We start from the raw sequence: 24,160 nt of genomic DNA on the forward strand, positions 1-24,160 counted from the left end.
CATAAACAGATACAAAAGAAGATAAGGGATGCTAAGAACAGCAGGTTGGAGGAGGACTGCGGGGAGGTAGAGGCGTTTCAGGGAAAGTATGATAGGTTAAATGTTAACAAGAAGATTAAGGAAACAACGGGCGTATTGAAGAAAAAATCACTAAACTCGATCAGAAACGCATCGGGTATCGTAAAGCTGCATTCACAATCAATTCGCGGGCCGAAGTGCACTTCGGTACGAAATTTACCATTCGCAATAATCTTGGAACCAAATACTCAAATGAATCAAAAATTTAACTGATCAAAACATAAGCATCAGCATCATCTATGGCCGGCACGAAATTCCTTGCCGAAGTGATAGTTTGCAACTTGCAAGAAATTTTGTCTTGAATTTCATTGTGAATGGTAACGGAGAACGCCATCTGCTAAGCTTCCGTGCCGAAGTGCACTTCGGCCCGTGAATTGATTGTGAATGTAGCTGGTTGAAAAAATTGAAAAAATGGGTGTGTTGAAAAAATATCTGGAACAGCTTTTCGAAGACACGCTCCCGCCACAGCTCCCACCGTTGAAAGAATTTTCAGGACCCCCAATTACCATTGATGAAGTCATAGCCTACTAGAATTAGGCTATGATGAAGTCCGAGCTACCATAAGACAGATGAAAGACAGTAAAGCTGCAGGTCCTGATGGGGTCCATTCTGAATTTTTAAAGCTTTTCGAAGAACAAGACATCAAAAAGATAACCCATATATTCAATCGGGTTTACGAAACAGGGAACATCCCGAAGGAATGGTGAATCTCTGAGTTTATTGCGCTGCTAAGGTCGAGAGAAATTTGGGGCTAGCGATTTCATGAAGGATCTTCTAGAATCTAGATGAAGTCGACGAGCTCGAGTATAGGAACTAGGAACGGCTCACTACTATGGAGGGTAGGTACTACCATTGAGGTCTCTGGGTACTACAGTACTACCATAGAGAAAGGTCTCTGAGTACTACCATCCATATGCATTCCGATTCCCATAATAATATACAGAGACTCTCTGTATATCTATTAAATAGATATATGCGCACTACGCACTAAACCAAAGATTATAGAGTTACTCCATAATCTTTGCACTAAATAAAATCTTAAAGGAAAAAAGAATTGACTACCTATATCGAGAAACTTTATAATGCAAAAAATTCTTTTCAAATTGATAATTTGTATTTTTTACTTTGGTTTTTGTTTTAACCACAGAGCTAATTAATTTTAATAGGTTAGAAGCAAAGATTCTGTTATCTGTGGAGGAAGCATAGACCTAAGAAAATATTATCATTGAACTAAAGAAAGTTCAATGAATATTATTAGGTCTATGGGAGGAAGTCACCGACATAACCTTCAAAACAAAGTTACTGAAAAAATTTGTTTGGATCAAAAAAAATGTTTTCCATTCCGAGATTAACGAGAATTAGCTCAAGAAGAGCATTCCTATTAAAAGGACAAGTGACCTTTAAAAATGCCCCTAGGTCTATACAACAAAAATACGCACCATCGTGTAAGCAAATCGAGGAATATCAATAGCATTAATTTTCATACTAACAATACATTTTAGATAATTTGTCTTTACGTACCTTCACAACTGAATCAGCAACCAAGGAAAAAGAATCACATATAGGTTTGTTCACACATGAAAATCCGAAGAAAAATGCTGTGAATTTATATATTTAATCATTCTTTAGGTGAAGCTACTAAACATGAATTTCAAGCAGAAACTAAAATGCTCCTGGACATTGTTGCCAAATCACTTTATTCGGAGAAAGAAGTTTTCATTAGGGAACTCATTTCAAATGCAAGTGATGCCTTAGAAAAATTTCGATATGCTCACTTATCAGGCACAGCTTCGTTAGAAGAAAGTGACAGACCATTAGAAATTCGAATTGAAACAGATAAACAAGGGAGAATTTTGACCATACAGGTTTGAAATTAAACTTCTTTTGATAATTCAGTTTCAGTAGCACCTTGTTTTTCCAGGATAATGGAATAGGAATGACGAAAGATGAACTGGTATCAAATTTAGGAATTATTGCTAGATCCGGATCCAAAGTAAGTTAAACTAAGGGATAAATGACAATTATCTAACTTTTAATATTACAGCAATTCTTGCAACAATTAAAAGACAAAGAGGCGAGTGGAGATAGTAACATAATTGGACAGTTTGGTGTTGGTTTCTATAGTGCTTTCATGGTAGCTGATAAGGTGGAAGTTTACTCTAGAGCCTCAGGCAGTGAGGGATATAAATGGAGTTCAGATGGGTAAGGAATTAATTTTGTTGAATTATTCTACCTGATGATACTGGATATTTTTGACAGATCGGGAACTTATGAAATTCAACAAGTGGAAGGGGTTAAATTGGGAACAAAAATCGTCCTTCACTTAAAGACTGAATGTAGGGAATTTTCAGATGAAAATACAGTTAAAAATATCATTCAGAAATATAGTAATTTCATTGGTAGTCCTATTGTGTTGAATGGAGAGAAAGCTAACACCGTTGAACCTTTGTGGCTGCAAAATCCCAAAGAAATTCCTATGGAAAAACATCAGGAGTTTTATAGATATATCAGCGGCAGCTATGATTTGCCTAGATATGTTTTACATTACAAAGCAGATGTTCCTTTATCTATAAGAGCTTTGATTTATTTCCCAGAAGGAAAACCAGGTAAATGAATTAACTTAACATTAAATAATGAAAAACATGTTAGGAAATGTATAGGCCATTCTTTCTCACCCAAAATTATACGGAGAACAACTAAAGATATTTTTATGACATTTATTCTCATTGTGCTCTTTGGGAGAAAATTTTATATTATTAACACGTTGACTGTCCCATGCATCACATATGATTCATAAAGATTTTCGCCAGGAGTCCATGAGTCGTATGTGATTCATTTAACGTTCAAAATAAATATTTTCAATTTTCATGAACACTTCAGTGTCTTCGGTTTTAATGAGCTGAACGTCTTGAAGAAGTATGTATGGATAACCTCAATCGTAAAGAATCATACGTGATTCGAGAAACGTCAGCATCAAGTCTTCTATTGGACTTGAAAATTTTGAACATGAACACTTCCAAATGGAATGGAGAATTAATTAATGTGTTGGACGTGGGGGGGTGAGAAAAAAATTAGAATGGGGACAGTCAACGTGTTAAGTTTTTTTTATATAGCATACCTTATGATTTATCACATTTTTGGATCACCCATTGAATATTGATGTGATTTTGATCATGACATCACTGATATTACAAAGAAGATAGTTTTTATTGTCTGGAAAAATTAAATATAATTGGAAATTAACGGTATACAGACAATTATTGACCTATGGCTGCATAACCTGGTGGTCCTGCACAGAACGCATTCATACCCAAAACAAACTTTCGAGAACGGCATGTCTCATGATTTCAGGGTCATTCCGCTCTACTCCGACCGTATCCATGGAGATGCTATTAGACCTCCCTTCCCTTCACATTCTTGTCCAGGGAGAGGCAAGACTAGCAACTCAAACGCTCAATCACCTAACCATAAATGAGCCTGATAAGCTCATTTTTGTGCCCAATCAGCTCTTAGCCCAACTGGAAGCGGACGAGGTGATGGGCATGAGAACTGACCATCACAAGAACCAGCATGGACGGAAACTTCAGTTCTCTGATTCCAAGCAGAGACGAATGGCTCCGTCACAAGGCATTCTATCAGAAGGACCTTGCTGGTTTACTGATGGCTCCAGAACCAGTCAGGGAGCCGGAGTCTACAGTCGTAGACCGCTGACTGAACTCAGTGCCAGTCTGGGAAAGTCGGCGACAGCATTTCAGGCAGAAATCTTCGCCATTGATCTGTGCGCCAACCATTTGCGTAGATGGGTTGGGCGGGTAGGTCAATAAAAATCCTAACGGATAGTCAAGTCGCGATTAAATCTCGCGGCACAGCTATTTGAATGCAGATCTAAACTCTCCAAATTGGGAAGTTTAAACAGACTGCAATTGATTTGGGTACCTGGACACTCTGGCCTTAGAAGCAACGAAGTATTGGATGCTTTAGCCAGAGAAGGCGCAACATCAGCGCTTATTGGCCCAGAAGCAAGTATAGGAATTTCCAATTCCTTAATCAGGGAACGGAACAATAGCAGGATAAGGCATAAGGTCCTGGAGTACTGGCGCAACCGTCCTGGACTGCGTCACTCGCACTAGGCTGTTTCAGTGCCTCCCAGCCCATACACCAGTCATTGGCTAGGATTTTCTAGAACCAATCTGAGATCTATCATGGCGGTTTTCACAGGACATTTTAGACTCAGAACCCATCTTAAAAAACTTAGCATCGTCAATGACCCGCTCTGCAGACTCTGCTTAGAGGAGGACGAAGCGATTGAGCACATCCTCGGTGACTGCCTAGCGGCAGACAGGGTCAGACTTGTAGTATTTGGTTCTCCGAAGATGGTCCTAGAGGAACTCAAGAATCACTCCCCCTCCGACATCATCTATTTTTTGAGTAGGATGGGTCTGGAGGGAGAGATCTAGCTCTACGAGCTGGCCTGTGTGCTACAATAGACCGCTTGGTCGCAGTGGCAGGTTTGGTTTATCCGTTCAACACATCCAGCAATCAGTAATAATTGTACTTCTTTTTTAGGAATTCTCGATGATCCAAATTTTAACTATTTTAACTTCCCTATACCCAAACATCCATTTTCTGGAGATATTGATTCATTTGTTTTGTGTTTGACGTAAAGATAAGTTTGAATGAATTGTTATAATTTCCTACCTACAAAAGTTACACTGTCGGAAATTGTACTATCCCGCCCCCTGTGTCCCTCTCTCTCTCTCTAAATTATACTTGTTTTCTAAGTTAAACAGAACGTTTCTCGGGGAAGATCAAAATTGACTCTAATTATGAGTAGTTCTTAGACACGAAAGAGTTAATTTTTCCAAGAACGACACCTATTTTGACAAACAATTAGATGGGATGAAAAATCGATATCTGAAAATGTTTCAGACCATAGGGTTTGGACCTAAATCTGAAGATTTTCGAGAAGTTGTAAGAGTTGTAGATGCCCTCCATACATTACGATACAAATTGTCATAAAAAAATCTCATTCTGTTCTCCAGATTCTTCTAATGGACATTGTGTAAAACAAGGTATATGTCCCTGTCTTCGTTCAAATTTAGTTAGATCTCGTTGCCTGCTAGAGAAGATCAAATAAGACCGAAATCAAAGAGTAACAACAAGAGGCGTCACAAATTCAACCTTGAATACAGAAGCACCAAATCTCACCCTTTGACCATCTGAGATCTTCCTGACTTGTGTGACCAATCAAAGACCCGTTTATTGAGACTTGAGATGGTTGTGGACCAATCTGATTGAAGATCAATTTCGAATCGAAGTTACTATGGTTACGAAATTATTTTCTACGGCAATTAATTTCTGATGTCAATTGCCCTAGACTCGTTTAATATTTCTATGCCCTAGACGCCTAGATAAATTGCATTTTTATGAATGTTTTTTCTTGATGCATTATGAGGAACAAATCATTCGGACTCTGAAATCAGACAGGCGTTCAGTCAAAATTCATGAGAGAAACCTCTTGTTGTTCATTTTTGCCTAAACCATGGTCTCACACTACTATTCTTCCATGAGATCGTCTTTCCGTCGACATCCTGAATTATTAGACCAGTAGCGTAAAACTTTTGAGTATTAACCCCTTGAACACCAAGGGTAAAACTCTAAAATCGACCAATTATGAAAAAATTGCACCCAAAAAATTTATTGCTGGGCTATATGATGTGTGGCTAGTTCGATTTGGATCATAATATTTGTTGTAATTCATAGCAGCGGTTGCAATGCATCTGCAGTTATTCTTATTATTTTACCAGTGATTTGCAAAAATTGAAAAACACTGTTTGAGATGACTTCTCTCGTCCCCTTTCTGTCATAAATCAAAAGAGCATTTTCAATATGTGATCAAACGAAAAATTCGACATGTTGAAGGCAGAGAAACCGCAATCTGAATTTTAGCTTTTCTGAAAGAATGGTGGAATGAGTTGTGTAATGCTGTAATCAGATTATTTTTTTATTGCTTCCAGATCATAATTTACCCCAAAATTAATACTAAAACTTGTTATATATATATATCGGTTTTAGAGCGTTCTCCGACGCTTTCCGACTCCTAACCGCCATTCCTCTCTATTCAACCATAGGTTTTCGGGGAGCTCTCTTTCCTCCATTTCCTTTTCGATCCCCTCTCTCCAGCTCTTCCTTGGTCGACCTCTTCTCCTTCTGCCTCGTGGCGTCCATGTTAAAATCTGTTTGGGTAATCTGTTATCAGGCATCCTCTGTACGTGGCCATACCATATCAATTGCTTCGTCTTGATGTCATCAGTTATGGTATGTTTTGATCCCATTATCTCTCGAACTCTTTCATTTCGCACACGATCCCTTCTAGATATGCCCGCAGATCGTCGCCAGAAATCCATTTCTGTTGCCAGCAACATCTTTTCAGATCTTTGTTTCATTTGCCAGACCTCGCTTCCATAAGTCACTATGCTCTTTAGTATGGTATTGTATATGCGATGTTTGTTGCTTTTGGATATTGATTGATCCCACAGGATGCCATTCATCATGGATATCGCCTTTCTCCCTTGAACATTCCTGTCCTTTATAGCAGCGTCCAGTGTCCCATCATGCGTCAGCTTCATACCAAGGTATCTATATTCGGTGCAATGAGAAATTTGTGTTCCATCCTCTAATGTGATGTTCTGTGGTGTCCCTCCAATACACATAGATTCCGTCTTTTTAACGTTCACTTCGAGGCCCCATTTCTTGTATTCCTCTACTAATTTTCTCGTCATATAGTTCAAGTCGTCTTGATCTTGTGCTATCAGGATTTGATCGTCTGCAAAGCAGAGCGTGTATAATGTTGTTTCATCATTAAGAGGGATTCCCATGCCACTACATTTTTTCTTCCACATTTTGAGAGCTTGCTCTAAGTATATTCTAAAAAGCGTCGGCGACAGGCAGCACCCCTGTTTCAGTCCCTTAGTAGGAGTAAATCCCCGAGAAATTTTGTTTCCCACTTTGATCCTTGTCTTTGCGTCCGTGTATAAATTTTGAACTGCTTTGATAAGTCCATATCGAATATTTGTTTGCTGTAATGTTGGCCATAGCTTACTGTGAGGGACACTATCGAATGCCTTCTGTAGGTCCACATATAGTAAATGCACTTCTTGGTTGGTTGCTGTCTTCTTCTCAATAACTTGCGTTATGCAATATAAATGGTCAACTGTGGATCGTCCTACTCTGAAGCCAGCTTGTTCTTCTGCCTCATAGTCTTGGTATTCTTGATCTATTTTATTCCTCAGGAGTTTACCATACATTCTGCTGACTGTACCGGTTACAGCAATTCCTCTGTAATTCTCGCAAAGATCCTTGCTGCCCTTCTTGTGGATAGCTGACATAATAGAGGTCTTCCATTCACTTGGTACCTGTGCACCATTTATGCAGTCAGTAAATAGTTTTCTGAGGTGTTCATATAATTTTTTCGTTCCAGCTTTGACTAATTCGGCGTAGATATCACCTGGGCCAGGGGATTTTCCATTTTTCAGAGACTTGACTATTTCTTCAATTTCTGTTATTGTAACTTTCAAGGGTGATGAAATGATATTTATTTCTGTTGTGTTATCCTCGTTGGAAAACTCCGGTCTTTGTTCGGTTTATAGGTCCTTGAAGTACTTTTCCCACTGTTCTGTTGTTATAGGTGATATAAGGTCTTTTTTCCTATTTGTTCTCATATTTTTAATTAGTCTCCAGCTCTCTGTACTTTTTCTTCCTCCGATGTAGGTGTTTATTTTTTGGCAGTTCTTTTCCCACATTTCGTTTTTTTTTTGGGTAATCAATTTTCTTACTACAGCTTGTGATCTTTTGTAAATTACTTTTTCGTTTTCTTCTCTAGATGTCAAGAATTTGTGATAGTTCTGTCTCTTATCAATGATTGCCTCTTCCACCTGCTCATCCCACCAGTATGGTTTTGATCTTTCTAGATTGGTTTCCAACTTTCCTAGTGCTTCTGCCGCCGCCGCATGGATAGCATTCTTAATGTGTTCATAATGTTCTTCAGTGTTATTGAAGCATATGGTGTCTAATTTTTCATCCAATCGTTTTCTGAATAATGACCTAACGCTCTCATGGTGCAAGCTATCTAAGTTGTATTTGATTGATTTTATATCCTTATTTGGTTCCGAGCTTTCATGTTTTTTCTCATATCTATGTGGAAGTATTGTCTTCATTTTCAACACATAGTGATCACTGCCGCACGATGGTCCCCTAGATACTCGGACATCCTGTGTTATGATTCTGGTTTTCTGTCTAACAATGCTGTAATCTATAATAGACTTCAAGTTTCGAGTCTGCTGTGTCCATGTGTACTTATGGATATCTCGGTGTGGGAAGAATCCGTTCAATATTTTCAGATCATTTTGTTGACATATCGCTATTAGTCTATCGCCATTATCGTTCCGGGTGTTTTCGCCGTGCATTCCTACTACTTTGCTATCACGTTCTCTTCCCACTCTACTGTTGAAGTCCCCCAACAACAAAATTTCTCTAGATGTTCCTATTTTTATGATTTCATCATTAAGTTGTTCAAAAAATTCATTTTTGTTGTTAACCAATGAATCATCGTTAATTCCATAAACTCCCAATATTGTCATTTTATGTCCTTTTATTGTCAGGTTCATTTTTATTAAACGTTGGTCAATGGGTTCCCAAGAGGTGATACTTCTTCTTAAGGTTTTTCGAATTAAAATACCAACCCCTTGTTGGGCTCTTTGGTCCTTTCCCACTCCGCTGTAGAACAGATCGTAATATCCCCAACTTTCAGAGCCACTGCCCTTCCTCTTCGTTTCTGTAATGACCGCGAGGTCTAACTTTGCATGTTTGAGCTCTGCCGCTACTTCATTTGCTTTCCGAGAGATCCCTTGCACGTTCCATGTGCCAAAATTCAAAGTCCTATATCTTTGCTTTTTTCGTCGTCCTTTTTTCCAGTCCATATTTCCGAGGCTTTGGTTAGGTTTTTTAACATTTCGTTTTTTTACAAGTATCGAGGAGTTAGCCCGATGCCTCAACCCCCAACTTGGAGGACCAGGGATTTTGTATCAGAGTCTCCTTCTCTTAGATGAGTTGCTTTCTCTACAGCTTAAGAGTCTCATCTACCCTACCTGTTGGTCCGCGGGTGGTATTTTATTTCCCACCAATCCGCCGGCCAAAGTAGATGTTTGACCGGTGAGGATACCCCCTATCCGCCACCTTGGGGACGCGCTCTCTAGAGGTTACAGGCTCCTCCGAGAGTAAAACTTGTTACTTATAGGATGGAAAGTCGAAGCAAGATGATTTCATTTCAATTTTTTTCAGGATTATTCGAAATGTCCAGAGAAACGGAGACTGGCGTTGCATTGTATACTCGTAAAGTCCTTATAAAAAGCAAAACAAACAATATTCTTCCAAAATGGTTGCGGTTTGTTAAGGGAGTTGTGGATTCTGAGGACATTCCTTTGAACTTAAGTAGGGAACTTTTGCAAAACAGTGCCCTAATAAGGTAAAATATATTTTATGATATATTTCTATAGAAATGATTTTCATCTATTTTGGCAGAAAACTTCAAACTGTTCTGACTGGTCGAGTCATCAAGTTTTTGCAAGAACAACAGACTAAAAAACCTGAAGAATACGAAAAGTTCTACAATGATTACGGTATCTTCATCAAGGAAGGTATAATAACAAATCACGATCAACTGGAAAAGGTAATATTTTTATTTTATTGTTAAACATTGTTGATATAAGTAGGTTTATAGGAAGAAGCAGCTAAACTTTTGTTGTTTGAATCTTCTCAACTTGGAGATGGTAAGAAATGCACTTTGAATGACTACATTTCAAGAACAAAGGAGGAGAAAACGGTGTTTTATCTGGCAGCCCCTAGGTAAGTGACGAATAGACATTTCAGTTGAGAAAAACCCAGATTCTGTAAAAATGTTCAGTTGTTATGTTTACTATTATGTTTTATGAGTTCTGAAAACGCTCGGAATAAAGTCCGCGACACTAAACTGGGTGAGTCTTTGTACAGGTTGGTCAAAATTGGTGATACCTGAACTACAACTTTTTCAACCCAACTAGATAGAGGAAAATGCATGGCATATTATGGTCGTCTTTTTTCGATAAACTAATGATGCTATCAACTCCATTCCTCTTCTTTTGTTTTCGAGTTATAGGTCAAAGTTGAAATTTCAACTTTGGTCATTATCTCCGTTTCTGTATAAGCTAGGATGCTGAAATGAAAACATTATACAGAAACTTTTTTGATGGCGTTCCAGTGACCTACTAGGTTTTTTCCAACAGGTATATTTGCTGAGATATAACATAAAGATATGTTTTTTCTTATGAAAACAGTAATATAAAATAACTTAGAAAGACTGAGGGTGATGTATGATATATTTCTGAAACATTAAAAAAAAATTGCCATTCTTTCTAAGTCATTTTAAACTACTGTTCTCATAAGAAAAAACAACTTTATGTTATAGCTCAGCAAATAAACCTGTAGGAAAAAATCATAGTACGCCACTGGATTGCAACCAAAAAAGTATCAGTAAAATGCTTTCATTTCAACATCCTAGCACAAACAGAAACGGAAATAACGACCAAAGTTAAAAAGCTGTAGTTTGGGTATCACCAATTTTGCACACCCCGTACATGTACAGAATTTTCCTGAGGTCAAAAGAAGCACTTTTCCCCTGTATTATTATTTTCATCGAATCGGCTTGGTTGAAAAGATACAGGCTGTTGAAAATCCATAAAAAAATGTAATTTTGAGTTATATCATCATGACCATTACATATAATGAAAATACCGGTAATTCAAAGAACCCACCGCTTTAAAGTAATCTGAACGCGCACCAATAAATATTTGACCATTTTGGAATAAACAGATTTTTCAAAAAAAAGTCTTTCTTTTGACCTCAAGCATCTACTGTTAAAATATATGTAATAAGTCGAAGACTCACCCTGTATAATACATAACATCTATGGCCAGACACATCTTTGAAATTTGATACAATATTTTGAGTGATATGAAATCGTTCCTCATATCTAAGATGTCTAAAAACATGGTGTATGCACTGATTAGATTTTGTTTTTCCCGTTTCGAAAATAAAAGATAAGTTTCGTTTTTCCCACTGTAGGTAGCGCTGTTTAGGAATTGACAGTTGTCAATTGATATTTGAAAATAATTTGAATGCATTCCTACGACTTGCGAATGTGCTGTATTTATAAACCATTATTGGTGTGTGAAAATGTATTACTTTCGAGAAAGGTCGTACAACATTCATGTATTGAACATGTCGTTCAGTTTTCTGTATGGACAATCAAGAATACAGCTAAGAATTCGGTGTTATTGAACTATCACTCTTTATTGTTGGAAATTGAGGCAGAGCCAAATGAGATGAACATTCTGAACAGATAGAGCTAACAGTTTTATGGCAACTTCAGCAATATTTAATCAAAAGAACCGTATTGAAAATACGTAATGTGAATTGTGAGCATGAATCAAGAAACAGAAATACGTTTATCTGTTCTTCAAATATTCTTCACGAGTATAGTGAAAATTGCGTTTCTGTCAACTGAATATATTGAATATTTCGCCAAAAAACTGTGTTTTATTGAAATCATGTTGAATTACCTTCCTCACGATTACAATTCGTCAAACAGAAATTATCTTGAAGAAAAATAGTAAGTACTCATTCGAAAATTTAAGTGCATATCTCAAATTTTCGGAAACAGCTGAAATTTGACGAAATAGTCCAGTTCATTTTTTTTTGGATTCGTTGATCGATCGGGATCACAGATGACTGTAATTTGTGATTGATATCAACGCAGAACAAAATAAAACGAGAGATTATCATTAGACTTTCTTTGATAGAACAAGGATAGAACATGGTGGCGCCGCCACGAAACAAATCTCTCATTTTCGATTTGGTCTAATGTCATTGCATTCAAAAATTGAAGAGTGCATACACCATGTTCTTAGACATCTTACTCATATCAAAATAAATATGGTTAATTGAGACTTTTATGGACTAAAATTTCTTCTTGCACTATATTTTTCAGTCTATTTTAGTTTTGGCATTTATTCAACAATTTCAGATTGACCATTTCTCGTCAACCCTATTCGATTTTGGGCCAGTGTTCTAAACAATTCAATGATTTCCAGAAAATAAAATGACATGAAAGTTTTATTCGTTTTGCAGTCGAGCTTTGGCCGAAGCATCGCCTTATTATGAATCTCTGAAAAAGAAACAACAGGAAGTACTGTTTTGTTTTGAACCATACGACGAACTGGTACTTATGCAACTTCAACAGTTCAAAGGATATAAATTGATATCCGTTGAGAAAGATATGAGAGACGACAAGGAAGCTAGCGATCTCACAAATCTAGGTAAAACTACTTTTGCGGGGTGTTGCATACTTGAATGATGATCCTGAGGATCCATATATTTGGATTATTTCGGGGAAAACACTTCATATTTTGTACATAGGTCCGCCGCTACTCCATATCAAAGATAAAGGATGTTAAAATTAGAATTAGTTTTTCCCCAATATTTTCTAAAGAGCTCGCTTTTTCCAATTTTGACACATGTCCGATTTGCATATATAGTCCATTCAAAAATGATTGACATCTCGGGTGGCTATGGAAAATCAAATTTAAGTTGGTAATAGCCCATACGTTGAGATTTTGTGTTGCGGAATTCAGGTTGGTATTGTGAATAAACGTCGATCCACAGACCAATTATTGTGAATCTATGCACTGACCGAAGGTTATTTGAGTTTTGTAGAGCTGTTTACATTCTTAATTTAATCCAACAAATTGGAAACATAATTGTATCAATTTTGATTGCTGATTGATATGCTCTGAATTTGAATATTTCTCCTTTTCAAATACGCTTCTAGGTTATTTTTAAATATTCCAATTCTGTGATTGAAACTACAGAAATTATTGAAGATCTTTTATGACCAGATTTAAGCTGCGTCTGGACTCTCAAGTCCTACTAAGATGTCAATCATTCTTGAATGGACTATAAAAATATAGTCCATTCAAGAATGATTGACATCCTAGTAGGTCCAGGCGCAGCTTAATATCTGGTCACAAAAATCATTAGAAATTTCTGTACTTTCAATCACAGAACTGGAGTATATTGATATAACCTAGAAAAGTATATGAAAATAAGAAATATTCAAATTTGCAGCATATTAATCAGCTTTCAAAATTGACACAATTATGTTTCCAATTCATACGATTAAATTAAGAGTATAAACAGCTGTACAAAATTCAAATAACCGTCGGTAAGTGCATAGATTCACATATAAGAGGTCTATAGATCAGATATATTCACAATACCAACATGAATTCTGCAACACAAAATCTCAACTTATGAGGTATTACCAACTTAAATTCGATTTTCCATAGCCACCCGAGATGTCAATCATTCTTGAATGGACTATAGTTTTCCAGGATAAAGGTTGTTAAAATTTTCATACGTGGCGCCCTAGGCAATATTTTGATTTAAAATGATGGCACGTAACACTTCTTCGTAAATATCTTATTTCTAAAATAGGGAAATCCATTGGTATAATGAGTAGTACTCTAGTTTAAAATATTTTGAAATTATTTCACTCTCTCAATATCACAATTTGTGGTGAATAACACAAAAGGCGTTTTAAGAGGACCTATGTTCTAGTGAGTTATTTTCCTTGAAATAATTCAATAATCAAACATTCGGCATATAGGTATAAGGTAAGTTTATGTTGATCTTCTTTTCCCATGGAACTCCAAGAGTTCTTAAAAAAAAGTAAAAAGTTCAATGTCATTACCACACAGATGGCTACTAGGGTTGCTATTTATATTTTGAGAATAGGAAGAACAAACAGTAGAATTCTATCAAAAATATTTTTATTTCTCTTCAAAATATTCGCCCATATGGTACACCTTTTCGGGCCGATTTGCCTTAAAAAAAAACATAAATACCGAGGCCAAAAACACTATTCTGCGCAATCGTTGAATCGGTCGTACTCTTCCCTGTCTGTGATCCGTGCTAACCTCACTTCTCTCAGTCATGTCAACTGACGTGTATTTGTTTACATTTGCGTCAAAAATATAAATTTTCTAGGTTATTTTTAGGTCTTGCTCCCGGGTTGAGGCTTTTCGCTGCTTATCTTCCAATCCTCCAGGATTAGTGTTTCGTATGACATTTTTCGCGGGCATAGACGCGCAGCGATTAGCAAAGAAATGGAGATTTCCCAAACCTCTGAATCAGTGGCGGCTCGTGATCTAGTTCACTAGGGGGCTACTTTTAGAATAATATTATAATAAAAATATGAAATTTTAAAACCAGTTTTCCGCAAAATTTGATGCAATTTATAATTCTTTTTAAAACATACCTGTTCTTATCTACTTGCTCGTTGTGTTTAATAATATTATTCCGGTAAGCTAAATCTAATTGAGCAGCGATATTAGTCGTAACCAGAAAAGCTAATTCTGTCGAACAATTTACATGCTTGGCAGATCTTAATTTTTTCATTGAGGTGCTTCAAATCTCTAAATCCTGCCCTTGCCCATACGTTATCACTTGTTTATACACTTGTCTTGAGAATCTTCTTGCGTAAGAAGTTTTTGGAGTTTTATCTGCCTGGGTTAAATTTAAATCGGGAGTCGGTCTACCCAGCAGTTTAATACGGCTTTTTTCCGCCAGCGAAAGCCTCGCGAAATCAGTTTTTAAAATATTTTGAAACTATTGTCCGCCATGATTTCAAAACGTAAACAAATACGAACAAACGCTAGGTTGTCTATACGCTAGCGGGCAGCGGCTAGACTGAAGCGGATAGGGGCGACTTTTATCGTAGCCCTTTCACTCCTTAAAACGACCGACACGAAGAGTTGCGGCTGGAGCCGAATGACTGACCGAATGCAAGAATTCGGGGCTATACGATTCATCGCCCAAGCAGGGACGAACTGCTAGATTATGATTGAACTAAACAAAACTGCAGGAGTCGCATGAAAGTTTTACATTAATAAATTATATAAATAACCGTGGAATGTAATATTTTCATTAACAATCGTATGGGAAGGTAAATAGCATAAAAGGATTGATTTCTTGTATGGGGGGCTGTAGCCCTATAGCCCTCGCAGACCAGCCGCCACTGATGTACCCTTACATCCAGGCATCGTTAAGAAACACACCTTTCTACCCCGATAAGAGTACATGTCTCCTTCTTTTCCGGTGTTCTGATGCTTTCGCAGAAACCCTCTTCTTGTTGTTCAAATATCTCTACTCGCGTCGACTCTGCTTTCACAGTGGCATTCAGCATCTGTGACGTCTCATCAGCCTCGTGTCCTCGGTTTCCAAGGTTCTCTAGAGAATAATCACTCACCATTTTCTCGAATTTTCTGAATCCAACAAACTGATTCCTGATCAACCACATAGCTTCCTTTCGGAACATTCTACTATAACTATTCTTCTCGTGGTGGTGAATGAATGGATAAAATCTGCTGACGCTGGTATTTCTAATAATGTGATATACTTGGACTTCCACAGAGTTCCCACCGTCGCGTCGCTTCATTAACAAGCTGGAGCACATGGGAGTTCGAGGAAGGCTTATCTCTTCGATTGATTCATTTCATTGGTGGTGTTTGCTACGGACTTCCAATCAATCCTGATCAGAGCACATTGCCGATGCTTGTAGTAGAGCCAATTCAGAGACCTTTTAGAGGCTGCAGTATCCAGGCTGCAAATTTGTTTTATACTTCGTTGTGAGATCTTGGGGTATGCTGGACGAGTATGGTAGGACGGTCTGAAATATGATTCACAGCTTCTTTAGTCGGTTCAGAGGTGGAAAACAAGGATACCATTTTGTTTCTACACACCACCCGACTACTCAACAAGATTGAGTTTAATTGAGATAATCTGCATTAAGGACGGCGTACCAGAGGCGACATGTTGGTGTCATTCAGAGCAGTGCACAATTTTTCTGGTGTAAATCTTCAGCACTCGTTCGCATTCAATATGAATAATGAAGCAGATTGACGCCATAAGGCCATGTAAGATAATTACAAGAGATGATTGCGAACGCTAGAGAAACGGAAACGAGAGGAACTCAGCCTCCGTTGGCCTTATTATAACCTTAGTCCCCTGAATTCTTATAGTTTATGAGGACTGTGAACGTACGCGTTAGTTATGCGGCCAGCAAAACCAAATAGCGAATAGCCTCCCCTAATATGCAGTATAGCACCACGGCCGCTACATGTGATTTTCACAATGTACCAATATGCAATGATCTTGGATGGTTATTTTATCAATAAGTTGATTGATGCACTATTCTGGAGTTAGACCATGTCGAAAGCTTTTTGTAAAATATTGCTCGCACGACTAAACGTTCTGTGTATAATTGATTCAAATTTATTTTAGCAGTCGGTTGGCCATGAAATAATTTTCTCAAGTTTTTTGTAACTAGAACGAAGTTAGGTTGGCACTCATGAAATGTCGTTAATGTCATAACGCCGTTGCCACAACTAATATCAATTTTTATTACGAAAATGCCGAAAGTCATTGAAAAAAGAGACAGGGTTTCAGGAAGTGCTATTTAGAATTCAGGTCCGCTCATTCAAATAGTTATACCCTGATATTCTAAAATCCACAATACGTCAGACGGTAGCGAACATATTCAATGTGAGAGAATTTATATTATGTTTCATCTGAATCTAAACAACTTATATTTCAGCTGAATATTTCCACAATCAGAAAGATTGTGAATGAAGAGTATGACAAAAAATTTCCTTCTATTGGGACACCCAAAAAAGTGGTGGCATTTGGGAATTTTATGTTTGAGTGAATTAATGCGAAAAGTTAACTACAGGATTTTCGATAAATGTCATCGGAGAATGAGTTCCCTAAAATGGATTTTTCTGTTTTTCCTGTCCTATACAATGTAAATGTCTTAAGGTACTAATAAATACCTTATTATTATAATTACATCAATGTATTAAGATGAATAGCCACAAATACGCGCAAGTTGCCCTGTTACTGTTTATTCATGTGAAATTTTTGTTCAACGGTGAAGTTGCATCTTAACTTGAAACTTACTTCAACTCCTTTTACTTATATTGATGCAAGATGATTTTTATTGAAAAATTTAACATTCTTGTAATTATCTGTTAATTCCTTCGGGAGATACCCATTGCCAACCACTGCATCATATGCATTTCATCTTCGGGTTAATATTTTTGAAATCTACAAATAATGTAAGCCAAAGAAGATAACGAACATCAACTCTCCTCAAGCTAGTGCATATTATGATATTATACTGATCTCTTGTATTTTCCATGCAAATAACTGGATTTGGTATGCCTTCAATCAGTTTGTATAAACTTCAATTATGTTCGTCAGATATTTTCCGAAGAGATTCGACATTGTGATAAAATACGTAGTAACAGAAACTTTTACGTAGAACGGGCAACATAGCGTTGATTTAAAACCCAAAAATGTTTTGACAAGCTTCATAACCCCACATTTTCGTACTATACAGAGTGAAATGTGTCAAATTTCCATGGCCAACCGACTGCTAAAATAAAGTTGAATGAAGTATAGGTATACTTTAAAAAATGTAAATCTTCAAGATGGCCATGGCTATGGTTTCACCTGGCAATACCAAAGTTGCCAGTTCTCAATACATAAATAGCAACTTTCTTGAACAGAAAATGTTAGGTTAGATATCATAATTGTCGGTTACGCTATCTCTGCAAATGGTGAAAGCTTAAAAATGAATATTTTCTAGGCGAAGATAGTTTGAAGAGGAGCGAAATCAACGAATTATCGGATTGGATCAAAGAGAAGTTATCAGGAAAGGCCACTACAGTCAATGCCACCACTCGTCTGGAAAACCACCCTTGCGTGGTAACGGTAGAAGAGATGGCGGCTGCCAGACATTTCATCAGGACGCAGAGCCATCAGCTATCTGAAGAAAGAAGATACGCCATCTTACAACCGCGTTTAGAGATTAATCCAAGGTTGGTGCTCTTTAAACACTTTCGCACGCTTGTTTCTAGAAACGCGACCGTTATCATTTTCCCAAATGACTTCAAGGTCGAAATTGTCTGGAACAAAAGTTCCAGTCAAATTCAATTGCGTCCGAGCAAAACAACTTCTGAGAAAAAGCTAGTTTTTAGAGTAGGCTGAAGGGCCAAATGCACCAGAATCCGTTAATATACAAATGGATAGAATACCCATGTGGAAGATTTAGATGGAAACATAGGAGTCTCAGTATTACATTCGAACAGGATCGGAGTCTAGTGGAACAGTGGAAGAATCGAAACCTCAGAGCGATGCGATATCGAATAAACAACTGGTCTAGTTCAATGCCAGTTTGTAGTGGGGATCTACGATCGAATCGAATCACGGCCGTTTTCAATGAACCTATTTATCCATTGTTTCAATTACTGAAGATAGAAAAACCATCTGATTTCGTTTCTATGATCTATCTGTAGATATATTTTAGAATGGTTTCCAATCATCAGTAACGGCCGTTTTCAATAACCTATCTATCCATCAAAACGGTGGATAGATAGATACTAGGGATAGACCAATCTGTCCTTTACGGCCGTTTTCAATAACCTATCTAAGATAAGGGATAGATCGCTATCTCCAGTTTGTCTGCCTATCTATCCTTGTAGTTATCTATCTATGGTTTGTATTTCACAATTATGGTTTGACGTTATCTATCTCAAGGCAAGGATAGATAGGAATCTATTCAGCTCAGACCACAGAACACTAATATAAGACCTCACATCATTAATTCATTTCCAGCGTTTGAGATATTGGGGTGTGTTAGAAACTAGAAAGTGTAAATATTTGAAGATTATGTATAAAAGGTTAATCGTGTGTGTATGACTACATACCCGTATATGCACCGTTTCATTAAACGAGCTTAATTCCCCATAGAGATTCTATGCTTAAACGTCGTTAAATGAAAGGTGCATACGGCAATAAATACATCACAATAATTGTTGGTCGAGATTCTCAACCACGCAATACTCGAAAATGAATTCCTCAACCGTAAGTACCTTCAAATAAAAGCGCCGTTGTTATCGATATTCATTTTTCATTAATTTCAAGTTCTGAAGGCAATGATTTTTTCAACCTAAATCAAATCCAATGACTAAAGAAGAGGCCATGCGTTTGGTAGAATTTGTAGCAGCTGATGGTGTTATTACCAGCAGAGCTATTAGTGCTACCAACAATAAATTGAAAGAGGAGAGTTGGAGAAGATTGACCGAATCCTGCAACTGTTCGGTTTCAATTTTCCCACATTGCGCCTTCAAATATGGATTAATTAAATCCAATAATTCGCTCACAGCACCTTTGCTCAGTTGAATTCTACATGTGAACTCGTAATCATTCAAAATAATCAAAATTTTTTTTCTCATAGTATCTCGAAAACGAAACGTTTGCGACCCCATGTTTATGGGACTTTTTTTCTTAAACTCACTTAAGGAATCTCCCCTTTTCGTTTGTACGTTCAATTTAGGAACACCATGTATAACGTCAAACCATAATTGTGAAATGCAAACCATAGATAGATAACTACAAGGATAGATAGGCAGACAAACTGGAGATAGCGATCTATCCCTTATCTTGGATAGGTTATTGAAAACGGCCGTTAGGCATTACACTACCGCATCGCTCTTAGGTTTCGATTCTTCCACTGTTCCACTAGACTCTGATCCTCTTCGAATATAATACTGAGACTCCTATATTCTATTTCTTCCGAATCGGTATATTATTCTTCTAGTACTACGATATCCTTCATGGAATACTCTAATAGACATGTCGAAAACAGCACCAATATCTGTTTTTGTTATTGGAAAAAAAGCAGCTTCGTATATTATCGTAATATGTCATGAATATTTCTTTTGGTTTCTGGACGTTGTTGAACGTTCGTTGTGAAAAATATATGTCGAAAGCATGGCCATTTATGCAGATTTCATAACGGTACAATTCTTCTTCATAACTTTGTGTAAATACGAAGTAATTACTATTAGACTAGAGATTTCTATTAGAATAAAGATTACTGTTAGAGTAGAGAAGAGGTAAATACTACTGCATAACAAAATATTCAGATTTCGATAGTTTCTGCTCTTAATCTGTGCCTGACGATAAGCGTCAACATAAAAGTGATAAACCAACACTGAGGAGAGGTGGATACTGCACAACCTACGCAGCTGCAAACCAATATTCATCTTTAATCTTAATTGGTTTATGGGGAATTCCTAAGAACTAAGCGATAAAAAAGGAACAATCTGATGGCGTTCAGGTGATCGCCATCTGCCGATTGGTAACTTTCCTAGCTTTCAGTTCTAAGGAGGTCTTCATGAATACCAGTTCAAAATAAATTGGAACAGGAACAGGAATATCGAATGGGATTATGGGAAGATAAATGACCCTATCGAACTAACGGGCAACTTAACTGATGAGAACTATTTAGAATTCCATCGAAATGAATTGCCCACTATATTGGAAGAAATTCTGCACACTATGCAGTCAACGTCCGCGCTTACTTGGTCGCTATCTACCCAGATAAATGTATTGGTCGTTTGAGCTCCATTCCTTGGCCTACACGAAGCGTTGGATTTTTTTAAGGGGGCGTTCATTTGCGGATGTCGAACAGTATCAGAGAAGGGGACAGACAGTTCGAGGATTTATTACAGTAATGTGGACATTGTATACATTCTGAATCTATTTATTCCAAATATTATTGAAAAAATACAAATAAATGATAATAATATATAATATATCTAATTAATTTCGCCTCCAATTCGCTGAGTGAGAAGAGAAGACGAGTTTCATTACTGTGGTTTGTTGCTTCCTTGAATCCTCAAAATCTATATTTAAATTTATTCAATTTACCCTTCCGCAACACTAATGGCAATAACTTTTTCACTCAAGTTATGAAGATGCATTGAACCATTTTGAAATTTGCATGGAAAGAACATATTTTTTCTGTAGTTGGCCACTCAGGTTGCCTAACTTTTTTCACCACAAAAGCTCAAACTTTCACGAAATCAATCACGACGTTTCATCATAACATTAATTTGTAGTTGTGATTTATTTCCCAAAATAATGAGAAGAGCTTTTTGTTTGTTTTCGTGCATATGTATGGGTTTATCTCACAAAGAATATTTTACCAAGAGAAAACGTATAAAGTTGATCTATTTATAATCGTGGTACACGATTTTTTTTCACAGCAGCCAATAGCTTTTCTCCATCTCTCTTTCGATTAAGGAATTAATTAATTTCGTTTAAACCCGAGTGCACCGACTTTTTTAAGACAGGATTAACGTTAATTCGGTGATTGCTATGGTAACTGCTATAGAAATCAGAAAAATAATCGAGTATTAACGTTAATCTCGCCTCAAATTAGTCGTTCACACGGCCCTTAATGAAATGGTGCAAACGGCCATAAATACTTTCGAAGTGTTGCAACCAGAAAAACTAACATAATTAGAAAATTTTTTAACGTAAAAAAGAGCTGCATAGGTGTGTTTGATCTGTTCGCTCAAATGATTGCTTGAAATGTTTACTTGAACTCTAAAATTAGGAAAAGTAGTTCAATAAAGGACCTAACTGAATTGTTATCCATAAACAAATGAATAAGCCTCCATCCATTGACATGAAAATCAAAAATGTCATGCAACAGAAGGTCCACTTCATCGAGGAAAAGTAAATGCTGACACTGGTTTCGGTCTCATATGACTCGGGAGTTTAGAAGGAGAATGGAGTTGTATCTCATTTCCTGCCAGATGGCGCTAGTGTTTATTCAAGCATCATAGCGACTATTGACCTCGAATAAAAAGTTCATCAATTCGGTCCATTTTCATCCAGGTGTGAGTTGTTTTGCTCTGACGTCAGCATACACTCTTCCTCAATGAAGGGGGCCTTCTGTTGATTTTCCGAGTGGTGGTAACGAGCTAGTTACATTTAGATCGTAACATTTGCTGATTTTCATATCAATGGATGTTATGTTTCTGAATTAATTTTGGCTATTGATAAAATTCAATAACCTCAGTTTTCCTGAGGTCATATAAGAATGCATCCTTTTCTTTACAAACCCGATTACAATAACGGCAATAGCTGAAAAAAGCTTTTTGAAATTATCTCAGAACCTCTATGGGACAAACACACCCTACAGACTTGTTTTGTTACTGCTTATTACTTATAAAAATATCAACTCTGGGAGAACTAAAATCGTCTTCGGCAATGAATAACTTTATGAATATATTTGACGGTAAAAGGACAAGACAAGTTAGTATTTATTTGAGTAGTTTGACTGCTAGGAGCTGCATTTGTGAATGATTGTTAATAATTTTTAGTTAGCAGTTAAGGTCAGTAAGAAATTTTCTGTAATGGAGACTAAACATTTATTCCCGGATATAATCGATATATTACACAGGGTCTTTTATAAATGATTGTAACATCGCAGGACGGGTCAGTTTGGCAGATCCATAATTATTCATTAAGTGCTTACCAATTTCATTTGCCTTATGAAATATCACTAATATCACTATATCTACCTTAAAATATAAACCTAGAAAGAAAATATGTACCCAGCAAGTGCTATCAGAAAGATAGAGTTTTGCCAAGAAAATATCTTTTGAATTAAATTAGTTCAAGAATGGGTAGAAATATATACTTCAAGTCCAATAATTAAGAGCAGCGTCAAAATTGATCACAACATTTTTTATTGGAAAACAAAGAAAATGGGAGAAAATAAATCTGTAGTACTGTGGAAATGAATTTAAAAGTGTAGCACCATTTTTTTTTTGCCTTCTTGTTCCCATAAAATGTCTGCTCTATCTCATTTCTGTCAGTTTTCTGGTTCTGGTGTATTAAGGCGGGGGCTGCTCAAAAAAGAATTATTTTAAAGATCCACACTATTTTTTGACGAGGAATCACCCTCAAATTTTTTCGTAACTATCCATTTATAATAATGATATTATTTTGTAAATACATCCAATTGATGAAAATAATATTATTAACACTTATTGAAAATTACAATTTACAATGAAGTTGGTTACGTCAAATGCAGAAAAAAAATAAAATCAACGCTTACAAAATTCGAAAAATTCATTTAGCGAATATGGCTCACAATTAGCAATTTCCCTATATGATGTTGTCTTAAAAATCCTATACAAGTATTTCCTCGGGGTAATTTTGAATAAAAAAAGATTGAAATGGCTGAAAAATTGCCTTTGTATATTGGAATTGATAATTCATTGCAAATTTTTTGTTATATTTTTTTCCCATAATAACGTTCCATAATTTTTCAATAATTTTTCCGATTGCTCTTCTGGATAGCCGTTGACAAATACTGCAATCATGTTGAAGGTTCAATTTTCAATTTTCTTCAATGAATAAGTCTTAAAATCAAATGACGCGGTTGACATTATCTAATCAGTAAAAACAATTTCCTTGACAAAAAGTTTAATTCTTTTCTGATTTGTTCATTTCAAATTACAGACATGCTATAATAAAAAAATTATACAAATTGATGAAGGAAAATCCACAATTGGCAGAACTTTTGGTGAAACAAGTGAGTTGAATATTTTGAGTGTATCCTCTCTTGCAATCAAAAACTAAACTTATTATTTTTCAGCTCTTTATCAATTCGATGGTAGGAGCCGGTTTAGTCGAGGATCCAAGGGTTCTTTTGGTGTCTATGAATGATCTGCTGGAGCAAGCGTTGGAAAAGCATTAGTTTAATGAATTTTGTACATAGTTTATTATAATAAAATAATACCGAAATGTATATGTGAAATCGAATGAATCTCAACAAAAGATAATGACAATAGAAAAATTTAAGATATCGATTTACACAGGGGCAAATCAATTATTTCAATTTTTATATGCATCGATCATGGATAAACTATACAGGGTGAGTCTTTGACTCGTACAAATATTTTAACAGTAGATTCTTGAGGTCAAAAGAAAGACTTTTTCACCTTACCATTTTTTTCAGATTCAGCTCTGATTCAAAACGTTTGAAAATTCATTTCATAGCGAC

The 24,160-nt window shown here is 36.5% G+C and overlaps 1 protein-coding gene across 1 annotated transcript; it reads left to right on the top strand.

Moving 5' to 3' along the window:
* Positions 1–1,691: 1,691 nt before the first annotated feature.
* On the top strand, positions 1,692–23,902 carry LOC123319093 (heat shock protein 75 kDa, mitochondrial). The gene is made up of 11 exons (XM_044905943.1): positions 1,692–1,943; positions 2,000–2,071; positions 2,123–2,280; positions 2,338–2,684; positions 9,418–9,601; positions 9,658–9,805; positions 9,857–9,981; positions 12,301–12,488; positions 17,879–18,110; positions 23,617–23,689; positions 23,753–23,902. Exons 1-11 carry the CDS (start codon positions 1,746–1,748, stop codon positions 23,852–23,854), a joined length of 1,827 nt encoding a protein of 608 aa, XP_044761878.1. The 5' UTR covers positions 1,692–1,745; the 3' UTR covers positions 23,855–23,902.
* The last annotated feature ends 258 nt before the right edge of the window (positions 23,903–24,160 follow it).

This window comes from Coccinella septempunctata, chromosome 8 (genome assembly GCF_907165205.1).
Source record: "Coccinella septempunctata chromosome 8, icCocSept1.1, whole genome shotgun sequence".
NCBI lineage: Eukaryota > Metazoa > Arthropoda > Insecta > Coleoptera > Coccinellidae > Coccinella > Coccinella septempunctata.